Source organism: Hyperoodon ampullatus, assembly GCF_949752795.1.
Source record: "Hyperoodon ampullatus genome assembly, chromosome: 2".
NCBI lineage: Eukaryota > Metazoa > Chordata > Mammalia > Artiodactyla > Ziphiidae > Hyperoodon > Hyperoodon ampullatus.
Window position 1 is genome coordinate 160,514,726 of NC_136915.1, and position 14,072 is coordinate 160,528,797.

Consider the following 14,072-nt stretch of genomic DNA (forward strand, 5'->3'; position numbering starts at 1 on the left):
ATTCTGTGGAAGCCTGTTTACCACTGCAAAGGAAAATCCTGGCGTTGCAGAGAGAGAAAGAATTAGATACTAATCACCAGAAATAAGCTCAAATTGTACAGACTGCCTTGAAAGGCCTTGAGTGAAGTGAAGATGGGATGAAGGCAGCTTTCCTCCTCACCCTGTTAGACCCTTTCTATCTTACACAGGTGAAAATGGACTCCTAAAACAAGGAATTCTGACTAAGCAACAGTTTTGAGAAAATGAATCTAAAGCTATAGCTCTCCTGCCATCTAGGTATATTCATTTAACAGACATATCCAGCCTGGGAGACTATGGCTCTCTTCTCTCAGACTTGGCTGGTTCTTTCTATTCTTTCTCTAAATAATTCTCTTGATTATTTCAGGGAAATAATAAATGACTATATTACAAATCAATCCTGGGTGTCAACTATCTATGACAGGTATTGTCTTGGAGCTTTGGAATTTAGACCAGGGGTCTACAGGACACAATACAGGCTTTAAGACATTACTTTCTGGAGCTGATATATTTTGTGTCCACGGTTCAATCTCTGATCACTCGCTTACTCTTTCAGAAAGTTGTTCAGTAAGCCAGATGAGATGTCACCATCTGCAACCATAAGCTCCCAGATACAGCAAACTTTTTTTTTTTTTGCAGGGTAGGGTGGGGTAGGAGGTATTAGGGATTGAGATGTTAATCATTTATGCACAAAGAGGTTCTGGTACCAGTTTATATAATATTTTAAGAAACTCTAGGTACAGAATGGATTTAAAAGATTCAGAGACAGAAACAAGAGAATAATTTAGGATATAACAACAAAGGATCAGGAAGTCTTACTCAGTCTCTAGTCATGGACTTCTGTGAAACTGGCAGCCTAGGGCAAACTTCTCATTTCTCACTGACATTAGTCAGACTACCATTACTGTCACAACCTGCCACACCCAGCCTCAAAACCTGGCTATTACAGAAAACCTCTGTAAGAGCAGAAGGGGAGGACAGTGTATTAAATAAGAAACAAAGAGATAGAGGGATGCACTAGAAAAGGAAAGGAGTGACATAAAATAAAAATTGGAAGGAAGGGAAAATTTACAGAAGAGAGAAAATGAAAAAAGAAAGAAAGAAGAGAATGGTAAATATTGGTATAAGACAACTAATGAAGGAAAGAACATAATTATAGCCATTCATGCATTTAACAAAGATTATTAAGTATTTACTATATGTCAGGCATTGTGGAGGTACTAAATAAATAAAATATGGCCTGTACCCTTAAAGACCCACAATCCCTTTGGGCAAATAATAAATACCTAAAGAAATAATGACAGCACCATGTGGTAACTGCTATTACAGATAGGCATACAAAATACCCTGGAAACACAAAGAAGGGAACAAGTAGTTTGGTCAGAGGTAGGGTGAGTGGAAATGAAAATAAACAGAACATACTTAACTCCCTGACATTAACACATAGTCAAATTCATCTTAGATTTATCTGAATTCCGCCCCTTCTTAAAAATTTTATTTATTTATTTATTTATTTATTTATTTATTATTTTTGGCTGTGTTGGGTCTTCGTTTCTGTGCGTGGGCTTTCTCTAGTTGCGGCGAGCGGGGGCCACTCTTCATCGCGGTGCACGGGCCTCTCACTGTTGTGGCCTCTCCTGTTGTGGAGCACAAGCTCCAAACACGCAGGCTCAGTAGCTGTGGCTCACGGGCCCAGTTGCTCCACAGCATGTGGCATCCTCCCAGTCCAGGGCTCGAACCCGCGTCCCCTGCATTGGCAGGCAGATTCTCAACCACTGCGCCACCAGGGAAGCCCTGAATTCCCTTTTTTGACTGAGAATTCTCCTTCCTTTCTTATTCTGGCTACGGTCTTTCAACTTCTACTTTGTTGTGATTTAAATTAAAATGATAACAATTCACTGAGTAACTGTATTAAGAAAGCTACAGACAACCTGGATATCTGATGTTTTACCCACATACACAAAAAGGCCACTAACAAGTTATTACAAAGAATATATGTTATCATCTTCTAAGTTAAGATGATGAAGTTAAGGAGATAAACAGTTAAGGAGATGAAGTCTTAATTTCTACTTGTGGATAATCACATTCTTTCCAAATCTGATTTTAAGATTCCCGTTAGGTGATCCACTAATCAAAGTTAAACATGTAGATAAAGTGACCACCAGGTCTAACTGTTAAATGGTAGTGTTTAAGAACACAGATTATGGAGCCAGAATGCCTGGGCTCATATCCCATCTCCATTACATCCTGGCTTTGTGACCTTATTTAACTTCCCTGAACCTAGGTTTCCTCATTTATAAACTGTGGATTAATAGTAGCTCCAACCTCATGGTTTATTAAAAGGATTAAATAAGTTGATACATATAAAATGTCCAGAATAGTACATTATTAAATGAGAACATTTCTCTAATCTATTTTTATAATAGACACGTGTAAAAATTTTATTATACAACTAAAGAAAATATTGGAAAAACCAATTCCAAAATATAGCAAAAGACTCTAATTTAAAAACTTTATGCAGCCTTCTATAAGAATAACTTGATACTTCTGTTTAGAAAATCTGAGGCATTGTTTATGCTTCCCAACTGGATTTCCAAGTAGGACAAATACAGATCTGGAGAGAGGATATATGACCTAATGAATGTAAATAAACTGTATTCATCTGACATATAATACTAATATCAAAACAAATCAACTTCTTAAAAAAATTTTTTAGCTTCTTTTGGGGAGAGGAGTAACATATCAATTCCATAGATTCAAATTTAAATATGAATATAAGTGGTGCCCAGTGCCTACCACTATGGCCAAGTGACATACGTTCTTTTTCCACTAAAAATTAAAGAAAAAAAGAAAAAGGGAAATGTAGTTTACTTTAGGATGAAGCTTTAAAAAAAAGCTATATCAGAAAAACGTAACTAGGGTAGAAACGTTCTTGTTAAATCACTAGAAATAACTCTAAGGGTAAATTTTCTCAGTGAGATTCGAATTAAAATAAGTCAATAGGTCAATGAATATTAAAATAATCTATAAATAACATTTTTACTATGTACAATTATTACAAATATACCAAATCACAATGCTTGCTTCAGTATTTCACTGCTTCTGAGAGTATATTTTACTATTCTCTTATTTCTTATTACACCCCTGCCAACCCATTCCATCAACAGTCCTCATTTATTAACACACAACAGAGGCACAGATAAATGTCTACTCAGTGGGGAATCGTTTTGCTAATAAGAATAACTGGTCATTCATGAATCATACCCACTTCCTATTTAAACAAAGAAGGATGCACTGGGGAAATGTTCACTTAGCACATAATGTACACAACTGTATTATTTTGTTATTGTAATGATGCAATCATATTAACACCTGAGTTTTCTAAATCTTTCAAATCTCATTTGAAAATAACTTTATAGAGATTTCACAATAATTTAGGAAGGAAAAATAGGTGTTTGTAATCTTGTAGTTATTTCCTTGTAACCAGAAGAATATTACATTTTTTATGCAAATAACACAGTTTAGAAACTCCACAAAATCTAGAAATAAAATGACAATCTCAAAATAAGAAAGGTAATCCAATACTGTTGTACTAACTGGAAATGATTTATTTTTAGTATAAATTTCAAGAGAAAAAAATGGCTCAAATTTTTCTTTTGTCTTAAATTTAAAAAAAAATCTTCTAAAAAGCATGTTTTCTAGATGATGACAAAACACATTAAAGGTGATGGTATAACTTATGACTTATTAATATATGCTTGAACATCTAAGTTCCACACTCAAAATTCAAACTCAAAATTAGGCCTAGTGGTGCTATACTTTAAGGGAATGATTTGCTTCCTTGCTTGCTTGCTTATTTATATATTTATATTGAATGACGTTGGTGGAAAAGAGGGAGATTCTCAGTTTGTGATAAAAATCCTAGTGGAAGAAAGAAGAAACACAAATAAATGAACAATTAACTTTGGGGGGAAAAATCAAGATTTGGGCCATTTTCTTTTTCAGATTGCTATAAATACCTGCCTATATTGGAACATAGGCTGCTTTTATTTGTTGACTGCTTATTATGTTTTTTTAATTGGAAGGTCATATTTTATTTCTTAAGATTTTAAAAATTTAGTTAATGCTAAAGAGAGCACATTGTTAAGAACAACAACAAAAATTCTCCTAAACCTAAAGGGCATACAAAAGGAAAAAGAAATTAAAACTATAGTTTTCAAGGCAATATACTTTATAAGGTGAAAGAAAAGTGAGACAATAATTATGAGAATTTTGGAAGTCTGTGGAGATTGGTCAATTTAATTACTAACCTTCACTCTACTGTTAGTTGTAATTTGTAATCTAAGAAATAATTATATGAAGGCATTCCCAACTGATTTTCAAAATAGAGCTGGTTAAATTTGGGAGTAAGCAGAAGTTCCTTTCCAGATCAATCTACAATATCCCAAAAAATATAGCTACCATTTTTGCAGGAAATTCTATATCTTAATGCTGAGACTGCTTGATTTTGAGATCATTAAGAAATAGGTAAAGTAGAAGAAGAAATGGAATTTATAAAGTCAATTTCTCAAATTAAACTTGGTGATCTGACAAGATTCCTACTGCTTTTAGAGAAACAATACTTCATAAAATAAAAATGTTTGATTGACTATTTATAGTAATTTAACAGGAAAGTAATAGTTTTACCACTTAAAAAAAAGGAAAATTCTACATGCTATCACAGTTGATTAATCTTTAAAGTAATTAATTATGAATTATTAATTTGCAAAGTCATTTCAGTATCTCGACACTTCATATTCCATTTTGGAGGAAAAAATGCATGACTGCTTTTCCCAGGGCCACTGTTACTGCACAACATCAGGTGTACCAGCCATACTGTATTCTTTGCCCCTGGAGCTGGGGTACCACTCATTTAGACTACAATGTGAACATGCCTTCTGAAGTTGTACAATACAGGAGTTTTGTTTTCATTCTGGAGGAAGCCAATGACCAATATACCACTCTAAAAATGATACACAAATTTCTGGACTTACCAGCAGTTTAAGCAGCCAAAATCGGGATTTATAATAGAAAGTTTTGGTGGGGTTGATGAGAAAGAAAGCCATAAACCCATAAAGGACAAGTGGGTACACATATGTGGGGATGACACTAACTGGAGCAAAGAAGCATGCCAGAAGGCTCAGGCACCACAATATCCCGAGGAATCCAGCAATCTGATAAAGGATGGGAAAGACAAAAAGAAAGAAAATTATTATTTCTACCATTACTTAAAAAATCTTTAATAAAACAGAGGTAAGAAAAATGTTTAATTATTACATCAACAATCCTCTTCAAATAGAAAATAGATTTTAGTACCCACTAAACCAGCTATATAGCTAATGTAAACTATATTCATGGGATTTTATGTCTTGCTTTGATTACCTCAAAGAGATGCTGATGAGACAAATTGCTTCTCGGATTAAGTTCAAAGATGAGCACATGATTTACTCCAGCCTGTCTCCAACCATACGTGTTGATGCCCAGTAGAAAAAGGAATTCAATCAGAAGAAAGCCACCGCGATAGATTCTTATCAAGGGCCAAATACTTCTATCTGTTTCAAGTTTAAATACAGCTGAAAGAATATCAACTAATTGGTTAGTTAGAAAAGTTATAATGTCTCCATTAATTGTCTTTCTTTTAATTCTCAAGGATATAACCTTGGCATAAGAATTTTAAATAAATAAAACGTAAACCTAGGTTATCTCAAGAGCCTGATAAACTTGCTTCAAGGTTCTTTCTCTTCTTCATTTCACTCTGCAAAATTCCACCAGAAAAATTTTCCTAAAATTTGACTTTCAGCATATTAGTCCACAGTGAAATAATTTAGAACCATCAGATCAGTTCTGTCAGCTGGGGATTTCTGGCATGACACAACTTCTTTGGCTTTGTTTTGTCCATCACTGAACTGGATATAGTAATGCCTAGCTCACAGTGTTACTATGAAAATTATAAGAAAGAGTATATATGAAAGCAATGTGAAAATTGAAATGTCATATAAATGACAACAATTAGTATTTATAGAATGCTTACTATGTGCTAAGGATTGTATTTTTACATATAACAATTCATCTAATCTTCACAATAGCTCTGTGAGTTAAAAACTATTATCTCCATTTGATTGATGAGAAAACTACAGCAGAGAAGTTAAGTAATTTGCTCAGGTTTACCAAGCTAGGATAAAGCAGAGCCAGGATTTTAACTCAGACAGTTTTGCTCCAAAGCCCATACTCTTAATTACTACATTCAATTGCTCATATGCCCATACAAACGTTCAGTATCACTACTATTCTATAGATCTCCAATAATTATAACATTCAAACGTTTCAGCCTTGCAATTCAAGTTCTTCACAATCTGATCTCCAATTAAGTTTCCCAGACTTATCTCATAGTGCCCCTAAATTTTTATCTCCTGATAAATTTTATTATCCTTTTAACAAATTCACTTTTTTGCTTATGTTGTCCCCTGTACCTAAAATGGCCTTGCTCTTTCTTTCGACCAATTCTATTTCTACTTATTACTTAAGAACCAGATTCTCATCTGTTCATAAATTTACTGAATCAAGATGTTTCATTTTGAGCCTACTCTGTGCCAAACATTTCAATTTGGCTACCAATTTCTCAATTTTCCAAATAACTATAAAATTTACTGTTAGCACTACTCATTTGAAATTTAATTATATACATCTTATATATTTAAATAACCATTTATTATTTATCTTTGTATTCGCTATAGCACATAGCACATTTAATAATTTAAAAATAACAGGGTAGAGAAAGCCTTTGCTTTGGAGTCAAATACTACAGACAAGATTTCAAATCTTAGCTTTACCAGGGCAAATTATTAAATTTTTCTAAGTCTCAGTTTCTTTGTTGGTCAATGAGGAGAATATCTATTCTCATAAGTTTGTTAAGAAGATTAAATCTGAACAATATATACTAAATGCCTAAAACAGTATGTTTGGCCCATTTTTGAATATTCAGTATATATCAGTTTCTTTTTACTTGATGAAAATTCATTTTTTCATTAATTTGACAAATATTTATTGGGTGCCCATTATGTGTGACACCATTCTAAAAGCTGGAGATTCAGTAATGAACAACAGACAAAATACCTGTCTTCAGGCAACTTCTATTCTGTATAATGTCAGATAGTGAGATAAGTATTTTGAAGGAAAAAAAGTAAAGAGATAAAGAATGTTAGGTACTATTCTAGGTAGGGTGGTTAAGAAAACCTCTCAGAAGATGACATTTGCAGGAACCTTAAGGAAATAGAGACTTAATCATGTGACTATCTGGAGGAACAGGGCTCCAAGTAGAGGGAAAGTACAAAGGGCCTTAAGATAGGTATAAGCCTTGTGTAGACCAGGAACAGGAAGAAGGCCAGGGCACTATGACTGGAATGAATAAGAGGTAAAGTGGCAAAAAGTTACCTACAGGCAGATCAGGTAGGACTTTGTCAAGACTTAAGCTTTTACTCAGATGTATGAGGCCAATGAAAGGTTTTTCACATAATTGGTATGACCAGATTAATAATTTTAAAGGACTACTCTAGCTGTCATGTGAAGAACAGACTGCAAAGGAACAAGCACGGTAGCAATAAGATTAGTTAGGAGGTTGAAAATAAAAATATATATATATGGTTTTACATCCTGATTCCCAACCAAAGACCACATATATATTACAACAGTCAGGAAACAAAAATAAGTATAAATCCCAAAGAATACACAATTAAACTACTAGAGCTAATAAAGTCAACAAAGTTGCAGAGTACAAGATCAACACAAAGGGGCTTCCCTGGGGGCACAGTGGTTAAGAATCCTCCTGTCAATGCAGGGGACATGCGTTCGAGCCCTGGTCCAGGAAGATCCCACATGCCATGGAGCAACTAAGCCTGTGTGCCACAACTACTGAGCCTGTGCTCTAGAGCCTGTGAGCCACAACTACTGAGCCCATCTGCCCCAACTATTGAAGCCCACAGGCCTAGAGCCTGTGCCCCACAATAAGAGAAGCCACCACAATGAGAAGCCTGAGCACCCTAACGAAGAGTAGCCCCCACTCGCCGCAACTAGAGAAAGCCCGCACGTAGCAATGAAGACCCAACGCGGCCAAAAAAAAAAAAAGATCAACACACAAAATTCAGTTGTCCTTATATAAACCACCAATGAACAATCTGAAATGAAATTAAGAAAACAATTCCAATTACAATAGCAAACAAAAGAATAGAACACCAAGGAATAAATCTAACCAAGGAGGTGAAAGACTTGTACATTGAAAACTACAAAACGCTGCTGAAAGAAATCCCATGTTCATGGATTAGAAGACTTGTTCAAATGGCAATGTTACCCAAAGTATTCTACAGATTCAATACAATCCATATAAAAATTCTAATGGCCTTTTTTTGCAGAAATGTCAAATCGATACTCAAATTCATATGGAATTGTAAGAGGCTCTCGATAGCCAAAACAATATTGAAAAAAGAACAAAGTTGGAGAACTCACAATTCATGATTTCAAACTGTACTACAAAATAGTGTGGTACTGGCATAAAAAAAGATATATAGACAAATGGAATAGATTGAGAGCTCAGAAATAAATTTATACATCTATGGCTGATTGATTTTCAATAAGAGAACCAAGACTATTCAATGAAAAAGAATATTCTCTTCAACAAATGGTGCTGAGACATTTGGATACTCACATGCAAAAGAATGAAGTTGAATCCATACTTTACAACATGTACAAAAATTAGTTCAAAATGGATCAATGAGCTAAATATAAGAGCTAAAACCATAAGACTCTTAGAAGAAAATATAAGGGTAAACCTTCAGGACCTTGGATTTGGCAATGGAAGTCTTAGATATGACACCAAAAGCATGAATAACACAACAACAAAAAGAGATAAACTGGATTTCACCAAGTTAAAAAATTTTGTGCATCAAAGGACATTATCAAGAAAGTAAAATGACAATCTATAGAATGGGAGAGAATATTTGCAAATTATATATCTGATAAGGGTCTAGTATCCAGAATATATAAAGAACTCTAGTAACTTAGCAGTAAGAAGACAACTCAATTTTAAAATGGGCAAAGACTTGGATAGACATTTTTCCAAAGAAAATATACGAATAGCCAATAAGCACATGAAAAGATGCTCAGTGTCGTTAGAGAACGCAAATCAAAACCATAACAAGATACTACTTCAAACCCACTAGGATGGCTATAATTAAGAAAAAAAAAGGGAAATCACAAGTGTTGATGGGAATGTGGAGAAAACGGAACCCTCATAAATTGCTGGTGGAAACAGAAAATGGTGGAGCCTCTGTGGAAGACAATTTGGTGGTACCTCAGAAGGTTAAAAAGCATTATAATATAATTAAGCAATTCCACTCCTAGGTACATATCCGAAAAAACTGAAAACGGGTACCCAAACAAATCCATGTATATGCATGTTCACAGCAGCAAAACTCACATTAGCCAAAAGGCAGAAACAACACAGCACAGTTATATTCAGTTTTGGTGATACTACCAAACAGTTCTCCAAAGTACTATACCCATTTCCACTCATCCACTTTCATATCTTCATGGTATTCCATTGTATAGGGGTAATGTCATTTATTTTCTTAAACCGTTCCTAACTGATAGACATTTGAGCCGTTCCTAGGATTTTGCTATTATAAACAAAAGTGGTAATACCCCCCTTTCATATATGTCTTTGCACCCATGTACAAGTATAAGATAAACTTCTAGAAATAAAACTGCTTAATCAAAGTGATTGTATTAAAAAATTTTTACATATGCTGCCAAATTATCCTCTAAAGAGACTGCAACAATTAATACTTTACCACTAGTGTATGAGTGCTTGCTATTTCACACTCTTATACGCACTTTTAAAAACTTTATTGGAGTAGAGTTGATTTACAATGTTGTGTTACTTTCTGCTGTACAGCAAAGTGAATCAGTTATATATATACACATACCCACTCTTTTTTTAGATTCTTTTCCCATATAGGTCATTACAGAGTATTGAGTAGAGTTCCCTGTTCTATACAGTAGGTACTTATTAGCTATCTATTTTATATATAGTAGGGTGTACATGTTAATCCCCCCGGTAATCATAAGATTGTTTTCTACATCTGTAACTCTATTTCTGTTTTGTAAATAAGTTCATTTGTACCAATTTTTTAGATTTCACATACAAGCAATATCATATGATATTTGTCCTTCTCTGTCTGACTTACTTCACTCAGTATGACAATCTTTAGGTCCATCCCTGTTATTTCAAATGGCATTATTTCATTCTTTTTTATGGCTGAGTAATATTCCATTGTATATATATGTACCACATCTTCTTTACCCATTCCTCTGTTGATGGACATTAGGTTGCTTCCATGTCCTGGCTATTGTAAATAGTGCCGCAATGAACATTGGGGTGCATGTATCTTTTCTAATTATGGTTTCCTCTGTGTATATGCCCAGGAGTGGGATTGCTGAATCATATGGTAGCTCTATTTTCAGTTTTTAAGGAACCTCCATACTGTTCTCCATAGTGGCTGTACCAATTTACATTCCCACCAACAATGTAGAAGGGTTCCCTTATACGCAGTTTAAATGGTCAAACTCTTGTCTTTGTCAAACCAGAAAGTGAAATATGATATATTATTATTATATCAGTTAAGTTCAGGTTACTAGGAACAAGTTACTAGAACAAGTTTTAAAAAATCTGAACAGGTAACTTTTCATCTTCATAACACTAAATATCTGGAATATATGAATTTCAGACAAATTATTAAATATCAGATCAGGTCCCCTTGAGAAACCATAGCAATTATGCACATTATTATTATTATTATTATTATTATTATTATTTTGCAGTACGCGGGCCTCTCGCTGTTGTGGCCTCTCCTGTTGCAGAGCACAGGCTCCGACGTGCAGGCTCAGTGGCCGTGGCTCATGGGCCCAGCCGCTCCGCGGCATGTGGGACCTTCGTGGACCGGGGCACGAACCCGCGTCCCCTGCATCGGCAGGCAGACTCTCAACCACTGTGCCACCAGGGAAGCCCGCACATTATTTTTTTTAATGTGAATGTTTGAAAAAAAAAGAATCATACTTGTACATGCATTACTACTGCTGTGTTTCTCTCTCAATTTTCAACTCTGTTATCGTTTACGCAACCACTGGGAGATAAATAAGGATAGACAGCTGGCTTTAACTGTATTTACCCTGCCTCCCCCCGTAGACACACAAAGATTAAACAAAGGTGGGTTCTGAGGTGAGAGAACATAAATGCGCAACACTAAATGCATAAAGCACACACATTAGAAAATAAATCAGACCGTCTCACAAAAATGTAGGCTATACATACGAAAGAAAACAAAACCCCAACTTGCCCCTGAATTTAAGAAAACTTCATTTCAATTCATTTACATAAAAATAATGAAGTTTATTTATCTATTCTTATGTCTTATTTAATGATGGTGATGATGATAACACCATGCTCATCTTGGAAAGAAAAAATTTCACACACAGATGAGTAAAGTCTTCCCTGATGCTCTCATTTGAAAGTAATCACTTGTTCTCTTGACCTGCTTAGAAAACACTTCTATTTTGTAGTGTATTATTATTGTTTTAATATGTCTTAATCTCCCTAGTGTAATAAGCTTCATAAGGAAAGGAATTCTCTTATCTATCTTAAGATTCAAGATTATCAAGCATAATCATAGATACATAAAATTTACTTGTTGAATGAATTCTAATACAACCCTGTTCTTGTAAGGTATTAAGCTCATTTAACAAATGAGGAAATTGTTTCAGAGAAGTTAAGTCATGTCTTTAAAACCCAAACAATTAAGAAACAGTTGAGCTGGGACTGCAACCAGGCAAGGCCTTTTGTAGATAAGTCAGTGTTCTTTCCATAACAGCTTGATAATCTAGGGCTAGGCTTTTTATTGTAGTATTTCCATGCATTCTATATAAGTAAACTGCATTCATCCCTGAAGACACAGAGCTACATTTAAATATGAACATAAAGTATACCAATATTAAAACATGAGTTTACAGTAGACAATAATAGAGTTAATTTTTAGTAAAATTGGTGGGAAGGAGAACTCTAAACATACAAATGAAAATATACTGTTAATAGGTAAAGTTCACACACTATCTAAAAGCCATTACAACCTGGGCTATAATTTTGTAATATGCAATTTGACAATCTTAATTAAGAAGAATGTTTATGAGGAATAATGAATTCAGTAAATTATTTCTTGAACATCTATATGTCTGGCACTGCGTTAGGAACTTGAAACACAAAAATGAAAAATACATAGACCCTGGAATCGAGAATAGTTTAAGTGTGACAGTGATATAAACCTTCCTTGTTCAGGCAGCATTATAATTACTAAAAATCCAAAACAGATTATAATGGATATTTATACAATAACATCTATTTCTAAGTCATTTTCTGTGCAGACTTCACTGAACAGAATTTAATACTTTATTAATGACTCACAGTTATTATAAGCACAAGTACACAGACTTTTTTTAAAAATAAGTTTATTTATTTTTATTTTTATTTATTTTTGGCTGCATTGGGTCTTCACTGCTGCATGCAGGCTTTCTCTAGTTGCGGCGAGCGGGGTCTACTCTTTGTTGAGGTGCAAGGGCTTCCCATTGCGGTGGCTTCTCTTGTTGCGGAGCACGGGCTCTAGGCATGCAGGCTTCAGTAGTTGTGGCACGCGGGCTCAGTAGTTGTGGCTTGCGGGCTCCAGAGCGCAGGCTCAGTAGTTATGGCGCACGGGCTTAGCTGCTCCGCGGCATGTGGGATCCTCCCGGACCAGGGCTCGAACCCGTGTCCTCCTGCATTGGCAGGTGGATTCTTAACCACTGCACCACCAGAGAAGCCCCAAGTACACAGACTCTTGAGGTACACCAGGATTATCTGCTCTTAAAGTAAAAGTCCTCAAATTTAAGAATCTTTGAGATTTGTGTTTTTTTGCTGTTTGTGTGTTTTCTGTATATCATTTAATTTCATCTCTGTCCTTCTCTTCCATCCATTCAAACTTCAACCAACATTTATTTTTTTATTTTTTTATTTTTTTTTTTTTGCTGTACGCGGGCCTCTCACTGTTGTGGCCCCTCCTGTTGCGGAGCACAGGCTCTGGACACGCAGGCCCAGCGGCCATGGCTCACGGGCCCAGCCGCTCTGCGGCATGTGGGATCTTCCCAGACAGGGGCACGAACCTGTGTCCCCTGCATCGGCAGGTGGACTCCCAACCACTGCGCCACCAGGGAAGCCCAACCAACATTTTTTGAACCCTGCTATATCCCAGGCAATGTTTTAGGTGCTGGAGATACAATGGTGAACAGGAGAGACAAAAGCCAAGGCATTAAGGAATTTATATTCCAATGGGAAAGCAGATAATATGAAACAAAATATGTCACAAGTGCTCCAAAGAAAACTAATGTAGGCTAAAGGGATAGAACAGGCTATTTTAGGGTAGGCTGATCAGGGAAGGCCTTACTAAGGAGGTGGCATTTGAGTAGAGACTACATGAAGTGAGGGAGTAAGCTACGTAGACATCTTGGGGAAGGGCCTTTTAGGCAATTGAAAGGGCTCATAGATGGGAATGAGCTTGGTGTGTTCAAGGAATAGTAACAAAATAAATGTGGCTGGAAACAGTGAAACCAAGTGAAACTGAGTGTGGGGAGGATGACAGAATATGAAGTTAGAAAGGCCCAAAGGGACGAGATCTTGCACACCATAGTAGGAACTTTCAATTTTATTGTAAGAGAAGCCATTTAATGGATTTTGAAGAGGAGAGTTACATGATCTAACTTGCATCAAAAAGACACTGGTGACCATAGAGAGGCAAGAGTGGCTGTATGGAGACAAATTCAGGAGGCTGCTGCAGTGTACTAAGAAAGAAATGGTTGCTTAGACAAGGATGGCACTGGTGGAGGTGGTCAGATTCAGAGCATGCTTTGAAGACAGAGCAACAGGATTTGCTGATGGACTGGAG

At 35.6% G+C, this 14,072-nt stretch overlaps 1 protein-coding gene across 2 annotated transcripts in view; it reads right to left on the reverse strand.

The window, feature by feature from the left end:
- The window catches only part of XPR1 (xenotropic and polytropic retrovirus receptor 1), a gene marked incomplete at both ends in the record, with an annotated part of 205,106 nt that overhangs the window by 43,700 nt on the left and 147,334 nt on the right, over nt 1–14,072 (reverse strand). For both annotated transcript variants that reach the window (XM_079697077.1, XM_079697076.1), the window contains 2 exons: nt 5,052–5,231; nt 5,440–5,630. In XM_079697077.1, coding sequence (XP_079553203.1) covers nt 5,052–5,231; nt 5,440–5,630 — 371 coding nt within the window. The remainder of the gene's footprint in view (nt 1–5,051; nt 5,232–5,439; nt 5,631–14,072) is intronic.